The sequence below is a fragment of the Sarcophilus harrisii genome, chromosome 2 (genome assembly GCF_902635505.1).
Source record: "Sarcophilus harrisii chromosome 2, mSarHar1.11, whole genome shotgun sequence".
Lineage (NCBI taxonomy): Eukaryota > Metazoa > Chordata > Mammalia > Dasyuromorphia > Dasyuridae > Sarcophilus > Sarcophilus harrisii.
The window spans coordinates 66,241,036-66,268,002 of NC_045427.1; the positions used below are offsets into that span (position 1 = coordinate 66,241,036).

Below are 26,967 nucleotides of genomic sequence, written 5' to 3' on the forward strand. Positions count from 1 at the left end.
GAATCTTACTCTCATCAGAGTTGGCTCAAAGGAAAATAATTGACATTTGTTTTAGAGAAATTCTCTCCGCCTCATTAAAAACGGGGGAGAGGAAAAGGAAAAGAAAAAGAGTAATAAGGGAAGGAAGGGGAAAGACTCAAAGGGGGAGGGAGGGATTATAAAGAGGATAAGATCGTGATCAAGAGGGGTACATAAGTTTAAAAGGGGAAAGAGGGTTGGGGAGGCAAGAATAAGTAAAGACAATCTGGGGTTATTAGGATGGCAGGAAATACAGATTTAGTAATTCTAACCGTAAATGTAAATGGGATGAACTCCCCCATAAAGAGGAGGCAGATAGCAGACTGGATCAAAAGTCAGAACCCTACAATATGTTGTTTACAAGAAACACATTTAAAGCAGGGGGATGCATATAGAGTAAAAGTAAAAGGCTGGAGCAAAATCTATTATGCTTCAGGTGAAGTCAAAAAGGGGTAGCCATCCTTATCTCAGATCAAGCAAAAGTAAAAATTGATCTATTTAAAAGAGATAAGGAAGGTAACTACATCCTGCTAAAGGGTAGCATAAACAACGAAGCAATATCAATATTAAACATATATGCACCAAGTGGTATGGCACTCAACTTCCTAAAGGAGAAGTTAAGAGAGTTGCAAGAAGAAATAGACAACAAAACTGTAATAGTAGGAGATCTCAACCTTGCACTCTCAGAATTAGACAAATCAAACCACAAAACAAATAAGAAAGAAATTAAAGAAGTAAATAGAATATTAGAAAAATTAGATATGTTGGATCTTTGGAGAAAATTGAATGGAGATAGAAGGGAATATACTTTCTTCTCAGCAGTTCATGGAACCTATTCAAAAATTGACCATATATTAGGACATAAAGACCTCAAAATTAAATGCAAGAAAGCAGAAATAGTAAATGTCTTTTCAGATCATGATGCAATAAAACTACATTCAACAAAAAGTTAGGGGAAATAGACCAAAAAGTAATTGGAAACTAAACAATCTCATCTTAAAAAAAGATTGGGTGAAGCAGCAAATTATAGATACAATTAATAATTTCACTCAAGATAATGACAATGATGAGACATCATACCAAAATTTGTGGGATGCAGCCAAAGCGGTAATAAGAGGGAATTTTATATCCTTAGAGGCTTACTTGAATAAAACAGAGAAAGAAAAGATTAATTTATTGGGCTTGCAACTAAAAAACTAAAAAGACCAAATTAAAACCCCAATCAAATACTAAATTGGAAATTCTAAAATTAAAAGGAGAAATTAAAAATATTGAAAGTAAAAAACATTGAACTAATTAATAAAACTAAGAGTTGGTTCTATGAAAAGCCAATAAAATAGATAAGCCTTTGGTAAATCTGATTAGAAAAAGGAGGGAGGAAAATGAAATTAGTAGTCTTAAAATGAAAAAGGGAGAACTTTCCACCAATGAAGAGGAAATTAGAGAAATAATAAGGAGTTATTTTGCTCAACTTTATGCCAATAAATTTGATAACCTAAGTGAAATGGATGACTACCTCCAAAAATACAGACTTCTCAGACTAACAGAGGAAGAAGTAAATTGCTTGAATAGTCCCATTTCAGAAAAAGAAATAGAACAGGCAATTAAATAACTCCCTAAGAAAAAATCCCCAGGACCAGATGGATTTACATGTGAATTTTACCAAACATTTAAAGAACAATTGGCCCCAATGCTATATAAATTATTTGATAAAATAGGGAATGAAGGAGTCCTACCAAATTCCTTCTATGACACAGACATGGTACTGATACCTAAACCAGGTAGGCTGAAAACAGAGAAAGAAAATTATAGACCAATCTCCCTAATGAATATTGATGCTAAAATCTTAAATAAGATATTAGCAAAAAGACTACAGAAAATCATCTCCAAGATAATACACTATGATCAAGTAGGATTTATACCAGGAATGCAGGGCTGGTTCAATATTAGGAAAACTATCAATATAATTGGCCATGTCAATAACCAAATTAACAAAAACCATATGATCATCTCAATAGATGCAGAAAAAGCATTTGATAAAATCCAACATCCATTCCTATTAAAAACACTTGAGAGTATAGGAATAAATGGACTTTTCCTTAAAATAATCAGCAGCATCTATTTAAAACCATCAGTAAGCATCATATGTAATGGAGACAAACTGCAACCATTCCCAATAAGATCTGGAGTGAAACAAGGTTGCCCACTATCACCGTTACTATTTAATATTGTATTAGAAACGCTAGCTATAGCAATAAGAGCTGAGAAAGAGATTAAAGGAATAAGAATAGGTAATGAGGAAGCCAAATTATCACTCTTTGCCGATGACATGATGGTATACTTAGAGAACCCCAGAGATTCTGCTAAAAAGTTATTAGAAATAATCCACAACTTTAGCAAAGTTGCTGGTTATAAAATAAACCCACATAAGTCATCAGCATTCTTATATATCACTAACTAAAATCCAACAGTCAGAGTTACAAAGAGAAATTCCATTTAAAGTAACTACTGATAATATAAAATATTTAGGAATCTATCTGCCAAGGGAAAATCAGAAACTTTATGAGCAAAATTACAGACCACTTTTCACACAAATTAAGTCTGATCTAACCAATTGAAAATATTAAATGCTCTTGGATAGGGCGAGCAAATATAATAAAGATGACAATATTACCTAAACTAATCTATTTATTTAGCGCTATACCAATCAGACTCCCAAAAACTATTTTAATGACCTAAAAAAATAACAACAAAGTTCATATGGAAAAACAAAAGGTCAAGAATTTCAAGGGAATTAATAAAAAAAATCAAATGATGGTGGCTTAGCTGTACCAGATCTAAAACTATACTATAGAGCAGCAGTTACCAAAACTATTTGGTATTGGCTAAGGAATAGATTAGTTGATCAGTGGAATAGATTAGGTTCAAGGGATAAAACAGTCAACAAATATAGCAACCTAGTCTTTGACAAACCCAAAGATCCCAGCTTTTGGGATAAGAACTTACTGTTTGATAAAATTGCTGGGAAAATTGGAAACTAATATGGCAGAAACTAGGCATTGATCCATACTTAACGCCGACACCAAGATAAGGTCAAAATGGGTTCATGACCTAGGCATAAAGAATGAAATTATTAATAAATTAGAGGAACATAGGATAGTTTACCTCTCAGACCTGTGGAAGGGGAAGGTTTTATGACCAAAGCAGAACTAGAGATCATTACTGATCACAAAATAGAAAATTTCGATTATACCAAACTGAAAAGTTTTTGTACAAACAAAACTAATGCAGACAAGATTAGAAGGAAGCAATAAACTGGGAAAATATTTTTACAGTCAAAGGTTCTGATAAAGGCCTCATTTCCAAAATATATAGAGAATTAACTCTAATTTATAAAAAATCAAGCCATTCTCCCATTGAAAATGGTCAAAGGATATGAACAGACAATTCTCAGATGAAGAAATTGAAACTATTTCTAGTCATATGAAAAGATGCTCCAAGTCATTATTAATCAGAGAAATGCAAATTAAGACAACTCTAAAATACTCACTACACACCTGTCAGATTGGCTAAGATGACAGGAAAAATAATGATGATTGTTGGAGGGGATGTGGGAAAACTGGGACACTGATTCATTGTTGGTGGAGTTGTGAACGAATCCAACCATTTTGGAGAGTAGTTTGAACTATGCTCAAAAAGTTATCAAACTGTGCATACCCTTTGATCCAGCAGTGTTACTACTGGGATTATATCCCAAAGAGATTATAAAGAAGGGAAAGGGACCTGTATGTGCACGAATGTTTGTGGCAGCCCTTTTGTAGTGGCTAAAACTGAAACTGAATGGATGTCCATCAGTTGGAGAATGGCTGAATAAATTGTGGTATATGAAAATTATGGAATATTACTGTTCTGTAAGAAATGACCAACAGGATGATTTCAGAAAGGCCTGGAGAGACTTACACGAACTGATGCTAAGTGAAATGAGCAGGACCAGGAGATCATTATATACTTCAACAACAATACTAGATGATGACCAGTCCTGATGGATCAGTCCATCCTCAGCAACGAGATCAACCAAATCATTTCTAATGGAGCAGTAATGAACTGAACTAGCTATACCCAGAAAAAGAACTCTGGGAGATGACTAAAACCATTACATTGAATTCCAGTCCCTATATTTATGCACACCTGCATCTTTGATTTCCTTCACAAGCTAATTGTACAATAATTCAGAGTCTGATCTCTTTTGTACAGCAAAATAATGTTTTGGTCATGTATACTTATTGTGTATCTAAGTTATATTTTAATATATTTAACATCTACTGGTCATCCTGCCATTTAGGGAGGTGGGGGGTAAGAGGTGAAAATTGGAACAAGAGGTTTGGCAATTGTTAATGCTGTAAAGTTACCCATGTATATATCCTGTAAATTAAAGGCTATTAAATAAAAAAAAAAAAAAAAAAAAAAAGAGAATCTATACTAGAGATATGAAAAAAAAAAAAAGAGATGTAACAATAGGGATTTTTTTTATCAGATTACATTTTCAACAAAGAATTAGAGAGAATTGAAAATGATTGTTTTTTCTATTGTGAGGCTGACCTAAACAAAGGGAAGTTCTTAGCATGCCCCTTGAATTCTCCTGCTTTGATAATGAGCTAATATGTATGTGAATTTAAGGGGAAACAAATAAGGCTGACCTCAATTGTACAGTCTTTAAACATATATATATATTTACATACATACATACATATGCATATGCACATACACATATACACACAGGTATATATATACTTATGCACATATATGTATATACATGTGCATATGTGTATGATCAAAAGGATACTACATGTAGTGTTTCTGATACTTCTGAATTTTTGAGATTCAAAGGTCTGTACTATCCTCAGTGACCTGGGAGGAATGATAATGTGGTCATGGCTAGAATGATAATTGTATCCGCATAGCTACTTTGCATCCTTTCTCTCTCTTTCTCTTCCAAAGTATATTAAGACCTATATCCGCAGATGTATGTTTAGTCAAGCTGTTTAATGCAATGTATTAATCTTTAAAATGATTCAAGGACAAACATGAGTCTCTGTACACTGTATGTCACCCTGTAGGATGCTGAATTTCCTTGCATAATATCCCTCCTTTGAAGCATCTATTTTACTATTGAAACAAGAGGAGGGAAATATGTAAGGGTAAATTTCTCTCAAATGTCACCAAGATGAGAGGCTTCTCTTGTAAAGTCTCTGAATCTTTGGGCAGAGTAATTAACCCATGCTTATACTTCATCAATATACATACCTCAGATTAAAGAAGCCAGGAAAAGGGAAGAGGTCTACTGGTTCCCTGAAATGTCTCTGAAAATACACAAAGAAGGATTATATAATAAAGGAAATTGTGAAAAGATTAGGGCTGTATCCATGGAAAAATCTCCAAAACCAATGAGATAATGCACTTATGAAAATGTCATGAAACTTGTTTGTTAAAACTCTCACTTTCAGCAAACAGGCTGCTTTGCTTTCTCTTCACAGATTCACATACTCTCCCATTTGAAGGGATCTCAAAGACTATTGAGTTCAGCCTAAATATGAATAGAAATCCTTTTGATAACATTACTAGTAAGTAGCTGTTTATCCTCTGTCTGAAGTTTCATGCTTTTGAGCCTTCTCAATCCACTTGTGAGAGTTTCATTTGTTAAAAAGCATTTTCCTTGTATATCGACTTTAATTTAGCCTTTTTACAAGTTAGTTGTCCTTAACAATTCTTCATGAACTCTCCTCAATCTGAGCTTTAGAATTGAAGGATTATAGCATAGTATTATATTAAATATTTTTACAAATCAGTAAATATTTAAAAAATCAGATCTGGGGGAAAGAGGAGAAGAAAGGAGGAAGAAGAAGAAGCAGAAGAAGAAAGAAGCAGAAACAGAAGAAGAAGGAAGAGGAGGAGGAGGAAAAGAAGACTGTATTTATGACACTTGTAAAGTTAATCTTCATCATTAACTTAAATTGTTTTCTTAAAAGTACATAATAAACAAAACAAATCTTAATTTGCTTATTCCTGAGATGTAACACTCTCCTATTGAAAATTTAATAACTGGCTCTTTCAAGCCCATAACATCTGGCTCCAGCACATTCTTGATTATAGAAGGAAAGCTGGAACCAATCTCAGAGACTTCCTTGTCCAACCTTTTTATTTTAAAGATAATGAAAATGAAATGCAAGGACATTAGATGTCTTTCCAAATATCCAAGAGATAGTAAGTTCTAGAAACGGGAGTCACATTGAGATCTGGTAATACCCCCTCCAACTCTAAGTTTAATACTGTTTTCAACCAATTGTTGTTGTGGTTTGGTTTGTTGATTTGTTTGTTTTTAACTGCCATATCATACTGTTTGACTCCTAGTGAAATCGCAGTCATTGAAATTGCCTTCTAACCACAGCTCCCCTATCTTATACTTGAGGAATTGATTTTTTTGAAATCAAATGTATGGCATTATGTTTTCATTTATTGCCTAAGCAACTTCTTTAACAGCTTTGGGCTTATCAATAAAATGAAGGTTTTCTAAAGGCCATAATTCTGTGGCCAGCAGCCACAAAACATCTAGCTCAAATTTTTATTTTCACATATTATTTTGGGGACAGCCAGGTGGCACAATGAATGGACACCATATCTAGAGTCAGGAAGACCTATATTCAAATCCAACTTCAAGCACTTAGTAATCATGTGAACTGAGAAAATCACTTAATACTGTTTGTCTTAGTTCTTCATCAGTAAAATGATCTGGAGAAGAAAATGGCAATCTATTCCAGTGCTCTTATTAAGAAAGTCTCAACTGGGGACACAAAGAGTGAGATGTGACTGAAACAGTTTACTAACAAAAATATTTTTCACAACTTTAATATGCATGCATGTTTACATGTATGTATACACATACATGTATATGTATGTGTGCATATGTGTATGTGTTTGTAACATTGGAAAGTAGTGGGTGACACTTTTTCACAGCAGCTATGAATATAGAATTAAGGAGCAGATTTTCAATGTGAGAGGGTATTGAAGAATTCATTTGGGGCTCAGTCTCCCTAAACTATAATATAGAAACATTTTATCTATATTCCTGCTTCTCAAAGTTCATGTGAGATAATTATATATATATATATATATGTTTATATTTATAAACATAGATAACAGATATAGATATATAAAGTGTTTTATGCAATACCCAACCCATAATAGGTGCTTAGTATATGCTTAGTCCCTTGATTTCGTTTTCTCCCTTTATCTGCAAATGAATACTTGGAGGGTATCTTTATGTAATAGAGTAGTATCTGGTGTGCTCAAAAAAATCCCCATAATCTCCAATCAATCTTAAAAATAAATCATAAGATTGTCACTTTTATAGCTTGGAAGAGGTCACAGTAATAACCCATATTTCACCATGTATTCATTACAACTTGGAGATGTTGGTCATTTATCAACATTTTTCCGATGAGGAATCCTTCATTCTTAGAGGTAAAATAACTTGATGAATGCCCTACAGCTGGCATCTCTTAAGGCATTTAACCCAGTTGTCCTAATACCAGGGACTCTGTGCTTCTCTCCATTCTAAATCTCTCTCAGACTTTTTAAGGCAGTCTGAGGGAATGTAGCCTAATACTTCTTTCCCTGCTGTGCTCCACCCAGTACCCTTGACCTTGTATCTAGTATACCATCTATACAATGTGGTAATGAGAATAGTTATCAGATCCATTGCAGTGTTAATTAATTCTTAACTCCTCTGATGTTAAATGTTTAGAAGAAATTATTCATTCAGTAAAGCTTTGGTGGAGGGTTCACCCTCCAGACACATTGCTGATATCCTAACAAATAGCTATTGAATAATTTGGAGTTGTTTTCTTTCTGAAATGTTAGCATGAAATCATATTAAATACCCTGGTTATTCCATTTGGGGAAAGTTTCACGTGGAAAACAATATTATGGTTATGTTTTGCTTTCCTGCATAGATACAAGTGGAAATACATTCTACCCTCCAGAGCTGGTTATATTTATATTCTGTTTTCTTTGCCTTCAAAGGAAGATGTTTGTGGTTTCACTTTCAAGTTTAGTAGTGAAAGCAGGTATTTAAAAGATTCCACATTAAAAATAACAGTAATTCCCCATTTTTGTTTAAACATCTGGAATTGGGCATATTTTATTTATAACAATAGTTATTAGGGAATTTCAGTAGTAATGTCACAAAGTAAAATTCATGTATAGATGAGTAAGCCTAGAGGAGGAAAAACCCAATTTTAGAAACCTTACATTATAATTCAGTTTACAACACATTGCACCTCCCTATGTCCTTTTTTTTTTTTTTCTGTTATCTCTGTCTCTCTCTGCCTTTTTCTATTTATCTCTTTGTTCTTACTGACCTCACAAATGCAATTGATTATCAAAAAAATTGTCAAAACTTTGTAATATTTATTGCATGTTACTTTTTTTTCTCCATTTACACAACAACTTTCCTGATTCAATCTTCATCATCTCTTATCTGAACTATTATAGAAATTTCTTCATTGATGCCTTTGTCTTAAATATTTTCTCATTACAATCTGTTCTTCGCACAATTGCCAAAATGATTATCCTAAAACATAGGTTTGATCACATTCCTCCTTTTGTAAGAAACTCCAGTGTCTCCTTATTACCTATATAATAAAATACAAACACTTCTGTTTTAGCATTTAAACTCTTACCTCATCCTAACATTTATCTTGCCTTGCTACCAAATACAATCTTTCATTCCTTCTGCTAGAGGGCATGATGTCTGGATCCCAGGACCTAGCATGTGGAGGATGTGATTTAACATTTGTCTCAAACATTTATTATTTTTAAGATCTTGGACAGACTACTTGAATCTGTCTATTTTGGTTTTCTTCATCTGTAAAATTGGGAAAATAATAGCATGTATCTCCTAGGATTTCTATGACATTGGGTTTGAACTCAGGTCCTTTTGACAAGAGGTCCAGTAGTCTATCTACTATACTACCTAGGTGTCCAGCAATAAATCTATAATTTTTTTCTTTTTTTATTTCTATATATGTGTATGCATATATGTATATATAAAATACCATGTATACAGACACATTGATATGTACATATAGATACATATAAATATACATGTGTATGTATTATTGATATATACATATGTACATATGTGCACACACATATATTCACTGTGTACACTTTACTCTAAAAACTGTAACTGCTTTTATTTTGGTCTGGACCTATGAAATTATTGTTATAGGAAATACTTGATAAGGAAACTACTACTCCTGATTCAGATGAATGAGTATTCTGTAAATTACAAAGTTCCAGAAGGACATTAATAGACTTTCCATTATCACACCATCAGTCTGTTTTACAAGCAGACCTTAGATCTATATCTTTTGGACCCAGAGACTGTCACTTTATCCAGTACAAAAACACTTCTATTTTCCCTATTCAGTCCTCATTTTCAGTCTCCCCAACAAAAATGCTCTCTTTTAACAAAACAAACGTACTAATTAAAAGCAAGAGACACCATAGTCACATACATTAGCATAAAACAATTCCATAGCTATAGATGTCATATTAATACTGAGAGTGGAAAATTGTGTTTCTGTATTTGTTATCTAGGCAAAAGGTTACTCATTGAATTTAACACTAAATTAATTAGTGTTCTTTTAATGACATCACTATAGTTATTGAGTATATTATATTGTTCTCCAGCTTATACTTTTCTTGCTCTGAATGGATTTATACAAATCTTCCCATGTTTCCCTGAATTCCTCATAAATGTCATTTCTTCCTATAAAGTTGCTTTAGTTATATGTACATATTACAGTTTCTTTAGGCATTTCCTGATTAATGGGCATATACTTTGATTCAAATTGAAGATTAAAATTTAGAATATTATGTCCATTAATTACTAAGACCATATGTAAAAGTTTTCCTGCCTTGATAAATTGATCTCTACTGGTTTAGTTACCAGGAATTTAGGGTCCTCACAATGATCTGAAGATTTTTGAAGGGATGACTTTAATGAACCTTTAGGAAATACTGAGAGAAAATATAAACACAGCCATTGAAACAAACAGCATCCAGTGAAACTATGAAATTTGGAAGAGATTTTTGTTTATCTATTGTCACCTTTGTCATTTTAAGGAGAATAAAAGTAATGTCCAGAGCAGTGAAAAAATTTGCATTGGGTCAATAACAACTAATGTCAGAGCCGCAATTCAGATCTAGGTTCCCTGTCTCCAAGATTCTCCCATACAATACCCCCTTGCAGAAGAACTACTGTTCACTATCATTGGGCTAAATGTTGGATATTCTAATTCAGATGGGTAGAGGACTAGGTGAAGGTAGCAACAAATAAACTAGTGATCTAATTAGGCTGCTGGAAATATCCAGGAGCTTATGGCGTATTTACTGTGGCTTGTATATTGTCACTGAATTATGCAGGAAGTTATAATGGTTCTGGGAGAATCTGGCTTAACATATTCTTGGTTTTTATTAATTCATTACTGCCTCTCTCTTTCTAACATATCCTACTGTTTAAAATACTCATCCTATAGATCTTCTTTTATTGTTAATCCTTAATACTGGATTGTATACATAACTATTTCCCAATGTGTGTGCAAGTATTTATGTTGGTATTGTTATGTTCTTTGCTAGATTTTTGTGCTGTATCTGTTGTTTATTTATAAAGAATAATCATTTAATTAGCTCTCCCTATTCAGATTGCCATCCTTGACTAAATAGACTGCCATTTCCCCTTGGTTTTGACCTTCTAGTCACTTGCATTCCATATGACTCAACTAAAACAATTTGGATTCAATTTGCAAGTCAAATGTCAGGAGCCACTTTTCAAAAAGACATAATATCTACTGATCTTCTCTTCATCCATTAATTTGGTCATAAAAGAAAGCATTCTTGTTTACCATGTGCCTTTATTAACCCAGGTTCCTTGCCACTTTTCCATAGGCCTCTCAGACTGTCTTTAGTCATAGGCCACAGCTAACAATGTAAGACAAATTGGACTAGTACCACACTATTGAATGAGATCACTTTTTCATACACATGCTAAATGTCCTTCTGGATCTAAATACCAAAAGATAGATGAGTTGTGAATTAAGCCAAACAGATATAAAATTAGCCCAAATATAAGAAATATCTAAGTAATTAGCCATAAATTTGATCAATGTAGATAGTCAACATGTATCTTTCAAAAAGAATAACTCCCATTAATTAGTGCCTTAAAGTTTACAATGCTGTTACATAATTTTTTTTAATTAAAGATTTTGATTTTTCAAAACATATGCATGGATTATTCTTCAGCATTAGTCCTTGCAAAACCCTGTGTTCCAATTTCCCTCCCCTTCCCCCATGTCCTTCCCTACATGGCAAGTAGTTCAATATATGTTAAACATGATAGAAATATATATTAAATCCAATATTATATATATATCTATATATACATATACATATTTACACAATTATCATGCCATAGAAGAAAAAAAGAGAAGCAAAATAAAATGCAAGCAATCAACAACAAAAAGAGTGAAAATGCTGTTATGAACCACATTCAGTTCCCACAGTCCTCTTTCTGGGTATAGATGGCTCTCTTCATCAATGAACAATTAGAACTTGTTTGAATCATCTCATTGTTGAAGAGAGCCACGTCCATTAAAATTGATCATCATATAATCTTATTGTTGCCTAGTATAATGATCCCCTGGTTCTGCTCATTTCACTTAACATCTGTTCATGTAAGTCTCTCCAGGACTCTCTGAAATCATCCTGTGGATTGTTTCTTATAGAACAATAATATTCCATAACATTCAAATAACATAATTTATTCAGCCATTTTCCAATTGATGGGCATCCATTCAGTTTCCAGTTTCTTGCTATTACAAAAAGGGCTGCCACAAACATTTTTGCACATGTGGGTCCCCTTCCCTCCTTTTAAGATTTCTTTGGGATATAAGCCCAGTAGAAACAAATGCAGTTGTATTCAATATTTCACTTCACTACAACAATTATCTGAGGTTGGCTAGGCTGGATTTATTACCTTCATTTTTTTGGTTATGTTTCAGTTTGGCCCAACTCTTTTTGATCCCAATGGGGGTCTTTTTGGCAAAGATATTAGAATGGTTTGCTATTTTCTTCTCTAGCTCATTTTACAGATGGGGAAACTGAAGCAAACAGGCCTGCCCAGGATCACAGTTAATAAGTGTGTGAGCCCAGATTCAGACTTGGGTCTTCTTTTACCCCAGGTCTATCATTCCTTCTACTGTACCATCTAATACATGTATGGAAAATAAGATGTAGAAATCAGAATGATTTGTTCATGGCTGCTCCATTTTCAAGTTGTAGAACTATAGTTTGAACCCAAATCTTCTGAATTCAAGTCCATTGACTCTCAAGAATCATTAGAATCAAACAGTCTGGTTTCAGGGACATATCGTTATCTCAGTGTATTTGTTCACACCTCTAGTAATTTTTTTATGAGTTAATACCTAGAAGGAAGTTGAAGTCATTTGAACTACATTAACTAACCAACTATACCAGATTATGCTTTTGGATAAATCTTTCTATTTCTCCGAGGCATGATTTCCTTACTTTTAAAATGAGGGATCTGGACTATATGATTAACTGAGATCACGGGTGTACTATCTTATGAACTTATATATATATATATATATATACATATATATATACATATATATACATATATATACATATATATATACATATATACATATATATACGTATATATATATATATACGTATATATATGTATATATATGTATATATATGTATATATATATGTATATATATGTATATATATATATATATCTTAATACTGAGATGGTATTTGTGTTGTGTGTGCGTGAGAGAAAAACTTATTTTTTTAATCCCCTGGACAATATCTGTCTCCCACACTTAGTTAGACTTGTATTGCTATCTCCCTACCTTAATACTCAAAAACCTAAAATTATTGCCATATGATTATGTTACATTACAAAAGAATAGTAAAAGAAAAATAACATTTATTTCTTGATTTCGAATGCTTAGTTTTTCAATAAGTATATCGCACAGTTGTCAACTGTCTATAGACATTTCCTCCTAGCATATAAGAAATGAAAAGTTGGAAGAAAAATCAGAATCTATTCAATTTGACTTTCAAATGCAGTGCAAAAAATTATTTATATACTCCCTGATATATGGGAATTATGACTTGGTTTGATGTAATGGCATGAATATTAAATTTAAAATCAGAAGGCTAGGGGGTTGAAATCTGACTTTATAACTTACTATGTATTTTATTTGCCCTTGCTGGGCCTCTGTTTCCTTATTTTGTCATCGTTTGTGACATACTTTTATGCAAAATGAAGATCTATATTTAAGATACTAATATAGTTAGGTGACTTCAATTGGTTGAAAGACCCATCTATATGGGCAGTATTAAGTTGAGGGACTTGGCACCTAAGGGACCTGGTGAATAGAGTTCTGGGCCTGAAGTGAGGAAAACCTGAGTCTAAATCTAACCTCAGACACTTAGTAGACAAATTTCACCTAGTTTGCCTCTATTTCCTATTATGTAAGATGAATTGGACAAGGAAATGGCAAACTACTCCACTATCTTTGCTAAGAAAACTCCAAACAGGTCACGAAAAAATAGACACAACTGAAGATGACTGAACAAAAAAATTGAGGAAGGTTCTTATACATTCCTTCAGTGATCAATCTCATGTATATTGAAAAAAGTGACAATGACATAAAAGATATACTTATAAAAATTTGTAGATACCAAAAAGCTTCATTTTCAAAAAGGCTTTAACATGCTAGAGCAATGGACAACGATGCAATTTAATAGGGAAAAACAAAATTCTTAATTTAGGTTTGAAAAACAAAGTTTTTAATTATTGCTCTGGAATTATGCATGATTCTGAGAGTCATGTATAGGTAATAATTGTTTGAAAGATACATGATAGTTTTAGTAGGCAGCTAAAGTAGAGAAAGAAATTATTATTAAGAAAAGATAGGGAAAGGGGAAAGATGATAGCTACCAACTTTGAATGACAGTCATAATGTACGGTGAATGTTCATTTCATGTATGGAATAGATTATAGAGCCTCAAAGATCTCCTCTAACTGTAAAATTCCATAATTCTATAAAGAGATTGATTATGTGACCTCAGAGTTCGAACCTAGATACAATGGATGGAAGCCTGAAAGCAACAGATTTAAGCTTAATGTAAGGGGGAAATTGAAAGTTAAAAGAAAAATCCAGCCAAAAAGTCAGGGGAGATATCCACTGCTTCCTCATGGAACTGATTCAAATAGACCTTAGTTCAGTGACTACTTACTGAGGAGTAAGAGTGGGAGAGATGTATGGAGAGGATGCTTGTTCAGGCTTCTTATTAAAATAAAGGTCAAAATATATAGTCTCTAATGCTTATGCCTTACAATTAATATGTATTCAATTATTCTATTATTTATTGAATGAGGTAATTTGACTGGATTATTTTTCTGCTCTCTTCCAGTTTCAACATTCTGTTTTCTAACATTCTGTATTGCAAAATTGCTTCCAGCTCATTTTCTATTATTGAATCTACTGCATAGATGGAGAATTTTCAATGCTTTTTGAGGTTGAATGGTCTATTTAAGTTTTTGTAATTGCTTTAAATTTTTTCTTATGTTGAAACTGAAATCTTCTGCCCTATAACTTCCTTCCATTGTTCTCAATTCTTAAATCTAAAGAAACACAGATGATTATTTTAAACTCTTCTATGTGACAGTATTTCTGATTTTTGTAAATAGACATTACCTCCCAACTGTGATGCATTTTATTTTCATTCAACACTTTTGAACAACCCACTCTGCCTCCAACAATAAAACTTCTCTGTCTCTATGCCTCCAAAAAAGTTGAGTAAAACCATCTGAAAAAGCCTTTGTGACCAACAGAATATGTATTTGCAAATATGATTTAATATTTCTTAACAGAAAGTAAGAAATGAATATCAATATCACATTAACCACCAACCACTGATCTTTACATTTAGATGCATTTTTTAATTATGTTATAGCAACTGTATTTGCTATTTTTCTTTTCTTTTCTTTTCTTTTTATGTCATATAAATTTTCTCATATGTAACTGAATTCTATATTGTGAAATAATATTCACTTACAGTCATATACCACAATTTTTTCAGAAATTTCTCAATTGATAGCTATATAGTACGTTTCAAACTTGCTTATTACAAATATTGGTAATATATTTTGATATACATGTAGGCCTTTATTTCTATTACTATCCCTCTATTGGGGTTATATGGTGTTGAGACTGCTAGATCAAAGAATACAAAAATGAATTCCATATGAATCTAATTTGTTTCCCTGGTTTCTGAATCTCCTCCCAGCTACATGAAATGTAAATATTCTATTTACATTTCTGACTTTCCCCGGACTTCCACAACTTTGACTTGTTCATAGGATGTTCTATATAGCAGAGTATCTTGTTCATAGTAGATGCTCAGTTAATTGCTTATTGTTAGATTGACTTTTTTCTTTTCCCTTAAATAGCTTCTCCCCCCAACAGACATTTAAATATATACATTATATATACATATATATATATATATATATATGTATATATAATGTATATATTTAAATGTATATACGGACCTTAATTATATACATATACATATTTCTCTGCAAATACTATATGTGCATATGTGTGTGTGTGTTTATATGTATACCAAATGTTTCCAAATGTTGACCCATCCTTTCAATTTTCATTTAACTCCAGTCTGGTCATATCTTGGTATAATCCTCTAGACTCTGCTAAAATTGTATCCTAAATGTATGTACGTATGCTCATTTCTAATATGGATTTATAATTCTATTTTTCTGATTCATCTACCCATGGTTTGGTTATAGGAGCTACTTTTTTAATCATCAAAAAAAAATAACATTGCTTCAGTTTCTATAATTGTGAACTACACATGAAGCATAGGTAGTAATTGCTCGAAGAATCCATCACCATCCATTAAGCATTATTCTTCTGGAAAGCAATCCTGCAACTATCTCTATTATTTCCAGGACGCTAGTCAATTAGTTTGCTTTGTAGACAAAATATGCATTTTTCCCATTTTAAATTTACTTTTATTTTATTTGCTTTTTTTCTTATAACATCTTTTTAAATTTTTTCATCTTTTATTATGTTTCACAGAGTTTTACATAGTTTCACATCTATTTTGGAAGTAGTCTCTAATCATTTATACAAATTGTCTATTATCAAGTTTGTCTTTTTAATCTTTGAGATCTATAATTTTCCTCCCATTTTCCAAACATTTCTTCTTCGAAAATGTTTCATCTGTTTTAATGTTCTTTGAGATTTTTGCAGTTGTTTAATCATTACTTATATGGTTCTTTTAGTTGAAATTTATAATATTGCATGGTTATTACAGCATCTCTCTCATTTAAAGACTTTGTTATTTTCTTCTAAAATAGTTGTTCTTTTCATCTTAAGAAGTGTTTGTTTATTTTGTTGTTATTTTTACTTTCTGTAAATTTATTGTTGAGTTTTCTTCTATGAAAATCTTAACCATCTCCTCTTCATTGGTAATTCTTTTTGTTACTCTCTGCTTGGTCCATGGACCAACTTTAATCATTATTTGCTTGCACATCATTTCTCATTATACTATATTGCTTTGTACTTTTACCTTCCACTAATTGATTTGTTGTTTCCTTATTTTTGGTGCCCTTTGTGTCCTTTATTTTTGGGATGTAGAAAGTAACTCATGATTATAACCCATTTTTTATTCATCTGTCTTCCTAGAAGCCTACTCTTTTTTTCTGTTAAGATAGTGTTAAAATATAAATTTTCTACAAATAAATATTATTTATACCTTTACATTTGTATTCTCAGTGGCTCAGAGAGTGCCTGGCATTTAGTAGGCATATAAATGATTAGTAATTATTTGAGTCAGCTCAACATTAATATAATTTCTCCCAATTTTACATTATTGACTCTCCCATCCATATCATTGAAATTAGACAAGTTAACCAGCCTCTTCTTATCAAGGGATAGATGAGTTCAGCTGAATTACTGTTGGATGCTGAAATATTTGTAGGAAGGGAGAGGAAGACTCAAAAGTAGTGACAGAATTGTGGAGCTCAGAGCAGGAAGTCTGACACCATGAATAGTCACTGAAAAATGAGTAGTGTAGTGCAGTTATAGAAATTGAGCTGAACTGGCAACTTGGGATTCTGTTTCATGTATGCATGTGTGCATATGTGCATATATAAATGTATTATATATTATTCTATTTTCCATAGACATTGCCTTTTGGTAGGTTTCTTCTTATTTCTTATTTTTGTTTTTAATTGCTTTATTCCATCCCTCACATTCTTTTTGAACATGGTGAATGTTAGTATATTAAATGCATTCTCCAACTTAATCATCTTCCTAAAGCTGAAAGGTACCTCAAAAACACTGTAGTTCTATCCAAATATGAAAATTAATATTCACTACAATATACCCTAGTGGCCTTCCTATCTTTAGTTGGAGACCTTCAGTGAAATGAAAAGAAATTGCTCCCTAAGACCTTATATTACATTTTGGCAGAACATTAATGGTCAGGGAGCTTTTCCTCACCTTACCTCAAACATAAATAATGCTTGTCACAACTTCTATCAATTGAATATCTCACCAAACTAAACTTGATTTGTCTTATACTCTGAGGGTCAATTAATTGCAAGAAGGAATTACCTAGACTTCTGAAATCGCATATACCAGCTTTTTAAACATCCATGGTTCCTTCAACTGATTTAGATAAAACTTCACTTCCCTAGTTCTCCTTTGTGTATTTTCCAATTTATCAGTGTTTTGTTTTGTTTTGTTTGGAATAGGGTAGCCAGAACTGAATAAAATAAGACTTGGAATCAGAGCAGTTTACTAGAGAGCAGTACTCTAAATGCTATCACTCTGGAAACTATTCCTCTTTAAAGGTAGCTTATTTATTTCCTCCACTCTAAATATTTCCAGATCTGTCAACTGATCTTTGCAGCTTAAGTGGTAAAATGGATAGAATGCTGAATCTGGAGTCAAGGAGACTCAAATTTAAATCTGGCCTCAGGCATTATCTGAGTGATTCTAGGCAAGTCACTTAACCAATGCTGCCAGAATTGTAGAAAGAGGATAATAATAGTACCTACTAGTAGTTGGGCCTACTCCAGCCACATATAACAAATTGCATCATGATTTAATATGCATTGAATATCTGCTTCAATAGCTGTTCTGCCAAAAATTTATCACCCTTTAGCCAACTTACTGCTAGAGGTGATTTTATTTGTTGATAGCTGATAACAATTTTGTTTATCACAAACTATATTTGAATCCTTTATACTTTGCTGGGATCAATCAAAGCTTTACTTTGCCACAATAATCTTTGAGTTACCCAAGGCCACAGCTCTGGAGTCACACTTTGGGGAAACATCACAATATATGAAGGCAAAGAAAAAGAAAAGGGCAACTCTATTTCATCTGTGTTTTGAATAATAGAGAAGGTGTTGATAGTATTTCCTGGTAGGTGATCTGATAATTATATTTAGTTTATCCTCCAGGCCCTTAGTGGTGCCAAGTGGATATTTGGATAATTTTTTTTTTGTTTTGTTTTGTTGTGGTTGTTGTTGAATAAAAACATATTCCAAATAAAATATACAATTTCTCAAGAAATTCTATCACAACCCAGTGAGGTACTACCTGGTGTACATTTCTCTATTCTTAATATGAATAATAATTCACTCATTAACTTTTTAGGATTTATAAAATACCTTTTCTCAAATGAGTACTAAAAGACACCACAAAAGTGCTGTTTTAGGTCAGTTTTTTCAGATGAACAAATTGAGGTTCCAAATGTTGAGTGACTTTTCTGCCTCTGTATGTGCGTGTGTGCATATATGTATGTATGGAGAGAGAAGGAGAGAGATAGAGAAACAGAGACAAAGACAGACACAGAGACAGAGATAAAAAGAAACAGAGACAATGATAGAGAGACAGAGACACAGAGGCACAGAGAGGCAGAGACAGAAAAAAAAAATAAGACAGAAAGGTTAAACACAGTGTTAAAGTAGACTAGAGGTGAAATTGAGGAGCTAAATTATTCCTAGCATGGGAACAGCAAGTGTAAAGGCACAGATAGAAGGATGAGATGGAAAGTCTATGTATATAGAATAACCTTTCACTCAAGTATTTGAATACAAGACCTCATAGTTTTTCTCCCAGTTGCCTTCTCTTCTTTCTTTCTTTTCTTTATCTTTTTTTTTTCCTGAGACAATTAGGGTTAAATGACTTGTCCAAGGTCACACAGCTAGGAAAGTTAAGTATCTGAAGCCAGGTTTGAATTCAGGTCCTCCTAATTTCAGAGCCAGAATTCTATCCACTGTTCTATCCAGCTGTCCCTGTTCCCTTCTTTTTAAAAAAGATCTTCATTTGGAGAGATATATAACCTGTTGCACAAACTTAATGCAATTTCATTTTCCCGCCTATTACTAATAGAGGTTCAAAATAGATCAAAGAGAGCCTACTCACTTTCCATATAAGCAAATCCTTATTATCCTCCCTCACCCCCGAAAAAAATATATCAGTGATAATAATAACAAAATGACAATATTAATACCTTGGTCTTTAGAGAGGTTTGCAAGGAGGGACACACACACACACACACACACACACACACACACACACTCTTATGCAGAATAGCTGTGGGATTTTTAGTTGGTTTATTTTGTCTTTTTCTTTTTTTCGTTTGAAGGTTTTTGTTCTTTTGGTATTATTCCCCCTCTCCCCCCCTTGCAATCCTTCTCCCCACTCCAAAGCAGGAAGATAAAGGGAACTGATGTGACTTTATTGTTAGAAATACTATAATGCTTCCTTTGCAGTCAAGGAAATAGATCTCATTTTTATATTCCTGCTTCAGTCTGTAAGTTATTATTATGAATGTCAAAGAAATAAGATTGTGCAAAGATAGCACTACATACAAATAATGTCAACTATCAAAAGATACAAGCATCATTATGATTTGTATTAATTACATTTTGAAGAACAATTCGCATCTTCTGTTTTGAACTATAGCATGTGAAATCTTTTACCAATGTTCCATGAGCTAATTAAGTGTGCTCCAAAGTGTCACAGACATTCCCCAAATAGAGCACAGCTATTTATTGTCTGCTCTCAGGGACTGTTCTCTCGCATGCTGTGTCTGCCTTCTAGGTCATGTAAAATAAAGATCTTTGGATCATTGGGTACACCATGGCTTAATATCGTTTGTAGATATCCTTCTTCCCAAAAGCATTGTATAATGGGGCATAACCAAAGGAAATCCATAGAACATATTAAACAAATGAGCACATCATGTCAGGTTGACTGCTGATCAGCAAGGCATTATAGACATGTTTATATTTTAATGGATGTGAAAATCATACTGTCAGTGACTCATTCTTTGAAACCTTAATGCCAGGCAGCATGGCTGATCTAACGACTTTGTTTAACCTCCCTCTGATAGAGCATTTGTCAAGGCATTCAAATATATCTCATCCTCACATTTGCCTCCAATGTTTTTGCTTTTCTTCTTCCAATTTCTAATTCTTGCCTTCTTGCTAGTTTTACTGTACTTTGGGAATCTGATAAAATTTTGGATTCCTAGGAATGCCTAATAATAATAATTAATAATGATAGTCATAAATATAATAATAGTAATTCACATTTATATAGCATAGGGAATTTTGCAAAACTCTTTAATACTATTTCTTGTTTGCCCCGGTTCTGTGAAAGTAGGTGTTCTATCTACTACGCTGTGCTGCTTTTAATGAAAAGTACACTTGGATCATGTTCTTAAAAGTTATTTGCTAAAGGGTACTGGAACCATAATCAACTTGTTGATCTTGGAGCCTGAAAAGTCATAGATAATGTGTGTGTTTGAGAATGTGTGTGTGTGTGTGTGTGTGTGTGTGTGTGTGTGTGAGTGTTCTAGTTAACATACAAGTTCCTTGAAGGCATAATCTGTTTCAGTCTTATCTTTATATCCCCAGGGCCCAACACAGTTCTTGGCATATTATTGCTACTTAATAAATGACTTTTAAATTAAGGAACAAAAATGATGCTGTTCGATAGGAGGCAAGGGGAAGCTTAGCAGCTGGAATGGCACAATTAAAAAAAAAAAAAAAAAAAAAAAAAGAGCAGCTAATTTGAAATGATGCAAATTCTCTTGATTTTTTTTTTCCAGATAATTCTCTCAGTATTTTGGCAAAACATAGTGGATTCAACCGCCAGAAGCAAGAAATCTATCTTTTACCAATCATAATCAGTGATAGTGGAAACCCTCCCTTGAGTAGTACCAGCACTCTAACCATTCGTGTCTGTGGTTGCAGCAGTGATGGAGTTGTACAGTCTTGTAATGTTGAAGCTTACGTGCTTCCAATTGGACTCAGTATGGGAGCATTAATTGCTATATTAGCATGCATCATTCTACTACTAGGTATGTATTCTGTTTTATAATCTGATAACTAATATCTGTCAGGTATATAAATGAATAGAAATAACTCAAGCACACTGATTTTCTCTAGACCAAGGGTTCACAATGTTTTGTTTTTTAAATTTATTTTTTGGGGGCACTACTTTTCCTTTTCTCAAATATTTGAGATTATGGTTTATATTTTGAAAGGAGGGCAGATATTGGAAGAAAACAATAATATTCCTGAGTTATAGAAATAGTATGGATTGGATTCAGTGTTCTGAACTGGAATCTTTGACAACATGGAATGAAAAGGCATGCTAGAGATGGTGAGAATCAACTTAGAAATTCCTCAGATTAGTCTTTTCATTGAAGACCTCTGGGTAACTTATAAAAACACTTTTTTTTTTTCCCACATATGGAATAACAAAACTGGAAATTAAGTCCCTTTTCTCCCAAACACTTTATAAACGATGAGGAGAAATGTATAAAAATTAATATTACTTATACTAGGACACTATTACATTAAATGTATATACATTATATACATTACTTGTATATATACAAGTATATATTAAATACATTATATGTATACATTAAATGTATATAAGCACACATACACATGCCATATTATACCAAAAAAATGGCTACTTCATGTGACTTGTCTATGATATTGGAATGGAAGATCCTTAAATAAATTGGATATTAGAATGTGAAATAAAAATATTTTATTTGGGCTTAATTAGCACAACATATTCAGGAAGCCAAAGTAGAAGTTAAAAAAATGGGACTCATCGCTCAAGACTCTGAAGTTTACATCAATGCTTCTCCACTATACATTCCCTCACCCCTATCAGTTAATATGCTTCTGATATTTCTTTTCCCCTCTTCTGTTTTCCTTTGATATGAAATGTAGTGATGTTATATTAAAGTCTAAATATAAGAAATAGCACAGAATTCTTTTTTTTCCACTAGTTTACCATGCATGTATAAGATCTTTTAAATTAATTTGGAAGATAATAAGGAATATGTCTCTTGAAAAACGATTAGCATATTTTTCTTTGATTGTACCTTGTTTTGACTAATCTGTTTCTCATCCAATATTTTCCTTTCAGTCATTGTGGTGTTGTTTGTAACTCTGAGAAGACATAAAAATGAGCCTCTGATTATTAAAGATGATGAAGATGTGAGGGAAAATATCATCCGTTATGATGATGAAGGAGGTGGTGAAGAAGATACAGAAGCTTTTGACATTGCAACTTTACAGAATCCAGATGGAATAAATGGATTTTTGCCCCGGAAAGATATAAAACCTGATCTGCAATTTATGCCCAGACAAGGACTTGCACCTGTTCCAAATGGTGTGGATGTTGATGAATTTATTAACGTGAGGCTCCATGAGGCTGATAATGATCCTACAGCTCCGCCATATGACTCCATTCAGATTTATGGTTATGAAGGCCGAGGCTCAGTGGCTGGCTCTCTCAGTTCTCTGGAGTCCTCAACATCAGACTCAGATCAGAATTTTGACTACCTCAGTGAATGGGGTCCTCGGTTCAAAAGACTCGGAGAACTCTATTCAGTTGGAGAAAGCGACAAAGAAACTTGACAGTGGATTATAAACTTCCCTATGAAACTGAAAACTCATGTAATATTCTAGGGTCCTCCCTATTAGTTACAACCAATGTGGTCATTTGTTTTAGAGGCAAGTTTAGCGCCAGTCATCTATGAAATCAACTACATTGTAATGTTGAACCAAAAAATAATAATAATTACAAAAGTATATGTTAGGAGGTTTATAAGTCTTGTGGAGTGTGAAGTAAAGTATGTGGAGTGTCTAGAAGTCTTTGGATATCCGATATTCACTTGACCACCATGGACATGGAGATTGGGATCTTGGTTAGTCTTCAATGTAAGAAATAGAGGAAAAAAATCAAAACAAATGGTGCTTTTGTAGAAAAATGGACCTACAGAGATATTGCTACTGAATAATGTCATCTGCCAGGGTGTAGAAAGTAACATGTTTTTTCCTCAATGCCAACAAAGATCCTGTCACCAAAATTTTAAAGCAATACCTGGTCTTCTGTACAATGCTAGCTATGAGGAGCATTGTTAAGACTTACTAGCTTCTACTGTACAGTGACCATCCATTGTACATAATTGTTGGCCCAATAACCACAGACTATTTCTCATCTTTAAATATTGTGTCAAGCCTTAAAATATTCACATGTTCTTAATTCATTCCAGGGGAAGGGTGGGGGGAGGGTTGCACATTCATTGATGGGAAAGGAGAAATCCCATTAAAATAGGCTTGTTTCTAGAAGAAGGATTACTCTTATCTTTCACTTCATCATCTTCCACAAGGACACAAAATGAACTGTATCACAGAATGGATGGACTATATAAAAGACTGTTGGTTTTATCATTGATGAGTGAATTTATTTGTTTAATCCTTGAGATAAATATTTTATTGATGTCCATTACTGCTTTTATTTATTAAGGTTGGTAATCTATAGATTAAGGGACTATATGAAAAAAATTATATCCATTAATAATCCTTTAGATTGTTTTCTATATATATAAAATGAATGTTTAATATATGTACATTTTGATGAGCAGATAAGGATGATTGCCGATGATGTATTAAAAAAGGGAAGCTAACAATCTCTTTTGAGTGGTTAAGCTTTATGTGACTGATGAAGTCAGGAATAACATTTTCCCAGAGAAACTTTTGAACAGTTTTCTATTTTGTTCATAACTCTAGTATATGGTGTTTTTACTACAAGCACAAACATCCGGAAATCTACTGGTTCATGTGAATATTTAAACTCTAGCCTTTTAGAAGCCCACACATTACACAGTAAAGTGAAACATGCTTATAGTTCTCCAATGTATTAGAGAAGGAACCAGTATTAGAATGTATTAGAATGTATTAGAGAAGGAACCAGTTTGTACATAACTTTATTACTTATGTTATTAGCATTTCTTTATCTAATGTTCATAGTTATGCACAGGGGCTTTTGCACTCCAAGACAAGACAGCACTAGAAGCTGCAAGCATACTCAGTTTGTATTGCAAACTTGCCATTTAGAAGTAGAGATTGTAAAATAAACAAGTATTACATGCAAATCATTTTAATTTTCTACTTTGCTTTGATGCTATATTGTTTGTTTATTTACTTCATGTATTGTATTAAAAGAAACTCCTGTATTGTTTCCTACTTTGTGAAATATATTTTTATAAATACTTCTGGTCTTATCTTTTCTTCTAGTCTGGTTCATGCCCTAAAAAAATGATCAATTGTAAATGGAACTCTAGAATTTTAGTTAAGGTAGAACCAATGAATTGAAGTAACTGCTTGAAGTTATACAATTAATTAGGGGAGGAACAAGAACTGGAATTCAGGGCTCCCAGTACAATTTGTCATATTATCCTATACTATATTATAGCAGTAGCACATTCTTTTGTTAACCAAGATTTCACTTGATTCTATTTTCATGTAATTAGGTAAAATAGTCTTTTCATTATCTTCCTATGATACCTCCTTTAGACATGAAGTTACCGCATAATTTATCAAGGTTTTTGCCTTATGAGCAGATATAGTAAAGTCATGCAATATAAGACTTGTTGGTATTCTGTGTATGTTAATAGAGGACCAGTTTAACTAGATAGGGGAATGCTTAAAATTCTGGCTTTAGCCACTAGATGATGATTTTCTTTTTCCACTGCAGGTTCACATGAAGACCATTTTAAACAAAAATTAACTTTATGATCTTCATTAATAGAGAGTATGCCTACTGATCAAGTCTTTGATCTTCTGAAAAGTTACTGTTGGCATATACTGTATCTTCAAGGTTCTGAACTTTATAATAATTAGAACTATAATTGCAATGCTACAATCAGAATAATTATTAACAGACTTATTTCCCTTCATTCAAATCTGTCCTCAGACACTTATTAGCTGTGTGACTCTAGACAAATCACTCAATCTTGTTTGCCTCAGTTTCCTTATCTAAACAACAAGCTGGAGAAGGAAGTGACAAACTACTATATCTTTTCTAAGAAACCCTCAAATGGGGTCATAAAAAGTTTGACATAACTGAAAAGATGGCTGAAGGACAAATGGGATATAGTAGGGGAAAGGGGGAAGAAAAAATACTATTTGTACAAGCAATTCAAATGAAAGAAGACATGTGCTCAGTCAAACTTCAGAAAGCAAAGTATATCCTTAGAAAATCTCTTTTAATCAGTTGTTCTGTATAAGGTGATGCTCTCTATTAGAAATGGAAATCTCACCAGTGCCAGAAATATGACATCCTGATTCCATACTGAGATTGGACTGAGTTCTAGGTGAAGCCACGTTTGGTAGAGTAGAAGACGGTGCTGTGAGCTAAGCAGCCTATTATTGTTTCTAACTGCAAATGGATTGAAGGCAAGCAGTTACTTCAACAGAGTTATATTATACACTCTCCTGCTTTGCAGGGCTCCTTTGTAGGGAAACTCACGAATGTATAACCTTCTGATTGCCTTTTTGATTGAAAGTTCCATCTGAGACCACGGTAGTGCAACCAGTAATAAGATTTCAAAAAAATCCCATCACTAGCACTGTAGGAGAGGCGAGCATGACAGAAATCTCATCATTGTCAGTCAAAAAGATAAGGTAACCACTATCAGTGGGTGTCACTTCAAATTGTGCATTTATACAGCTTTTAAACATGAATATCAACAATGAAAAGGAAAAAAAAAAACACATAAGCTATTGTTGGGTCCACAAATGGGAACATGCAATTTTCTTTCTTCAAAATGACAGTTTTAATGGAAACAGGTCTAACCTGTGAGAGCAAAATAACCTGTAGATAATTTGCATTGGTAATTTATAATAGTACCTCTGACTCCCATTCTCTCTGGAAAAGGGGATACAGTGGCCCCTTTGCCTAGCTAGCTTTCTTCTTAGAAGGAAGGAAATTATATATAGACTTATGAAAGGAATTGAACTATCTATGGAAAAATTTAGGGAAATTAGTTTAAAGTTGTGTGTGATGCTGATGATGTTTATAATTCTCAAGTTTAGAATCATGGCCACCATAATGAGAAACTGGGATTTGATGAATCTATCTTATCATCCTTGTCATTGCAGAAAATAGCTGTTGCTTAATAACAGGAGCTGACATTTAGTCACTGCTGTTACAGCTGTCAAAGTATTCTATTTGCAACACACCCTGTGATATAAGTTGTGCCCATATTATTAATCCATTTCTAGGGAACTCATTCAGACAGGGAAAATGAATTTTTCAAAATTAGTATGTAGTGAAAGCCAGAGACAGGATTCGAACCCAAATAAGTCTTTTGATTTCTAATCTAATTTCCATTTGATCTATAATATGGATCATATTGACATCATT

General features: G+C 33.1%; 1 protein-coding gene across 1 annotated transcript in view; it reads left to right on the forward strand.

Moving 5' to 3' along the window:
- Positions 1–24,804, forward strand: part of CDH8 (cadherin 8) — a 546,497-nt gene extending 521,693 nt beyond the window's left edge. The window contains exons 11-12 of the mRNA XM_031950338.1: positions 21,338–21,589; positions 22,681–24,804. Coding sequence (XP_031806198.1) covers positions 21,338–21,589; positions 22,681–23,174 — 746 coding nt within the window. The 3' untranslated portion in view covers positions 23,175–24,804. The remainder of the gene's footprint in view (positions 1–21,337; positions 21,590–22,680) is intronic.
- Positions 24,805–26,967: the final 2,163 nt, after the last annotated feature.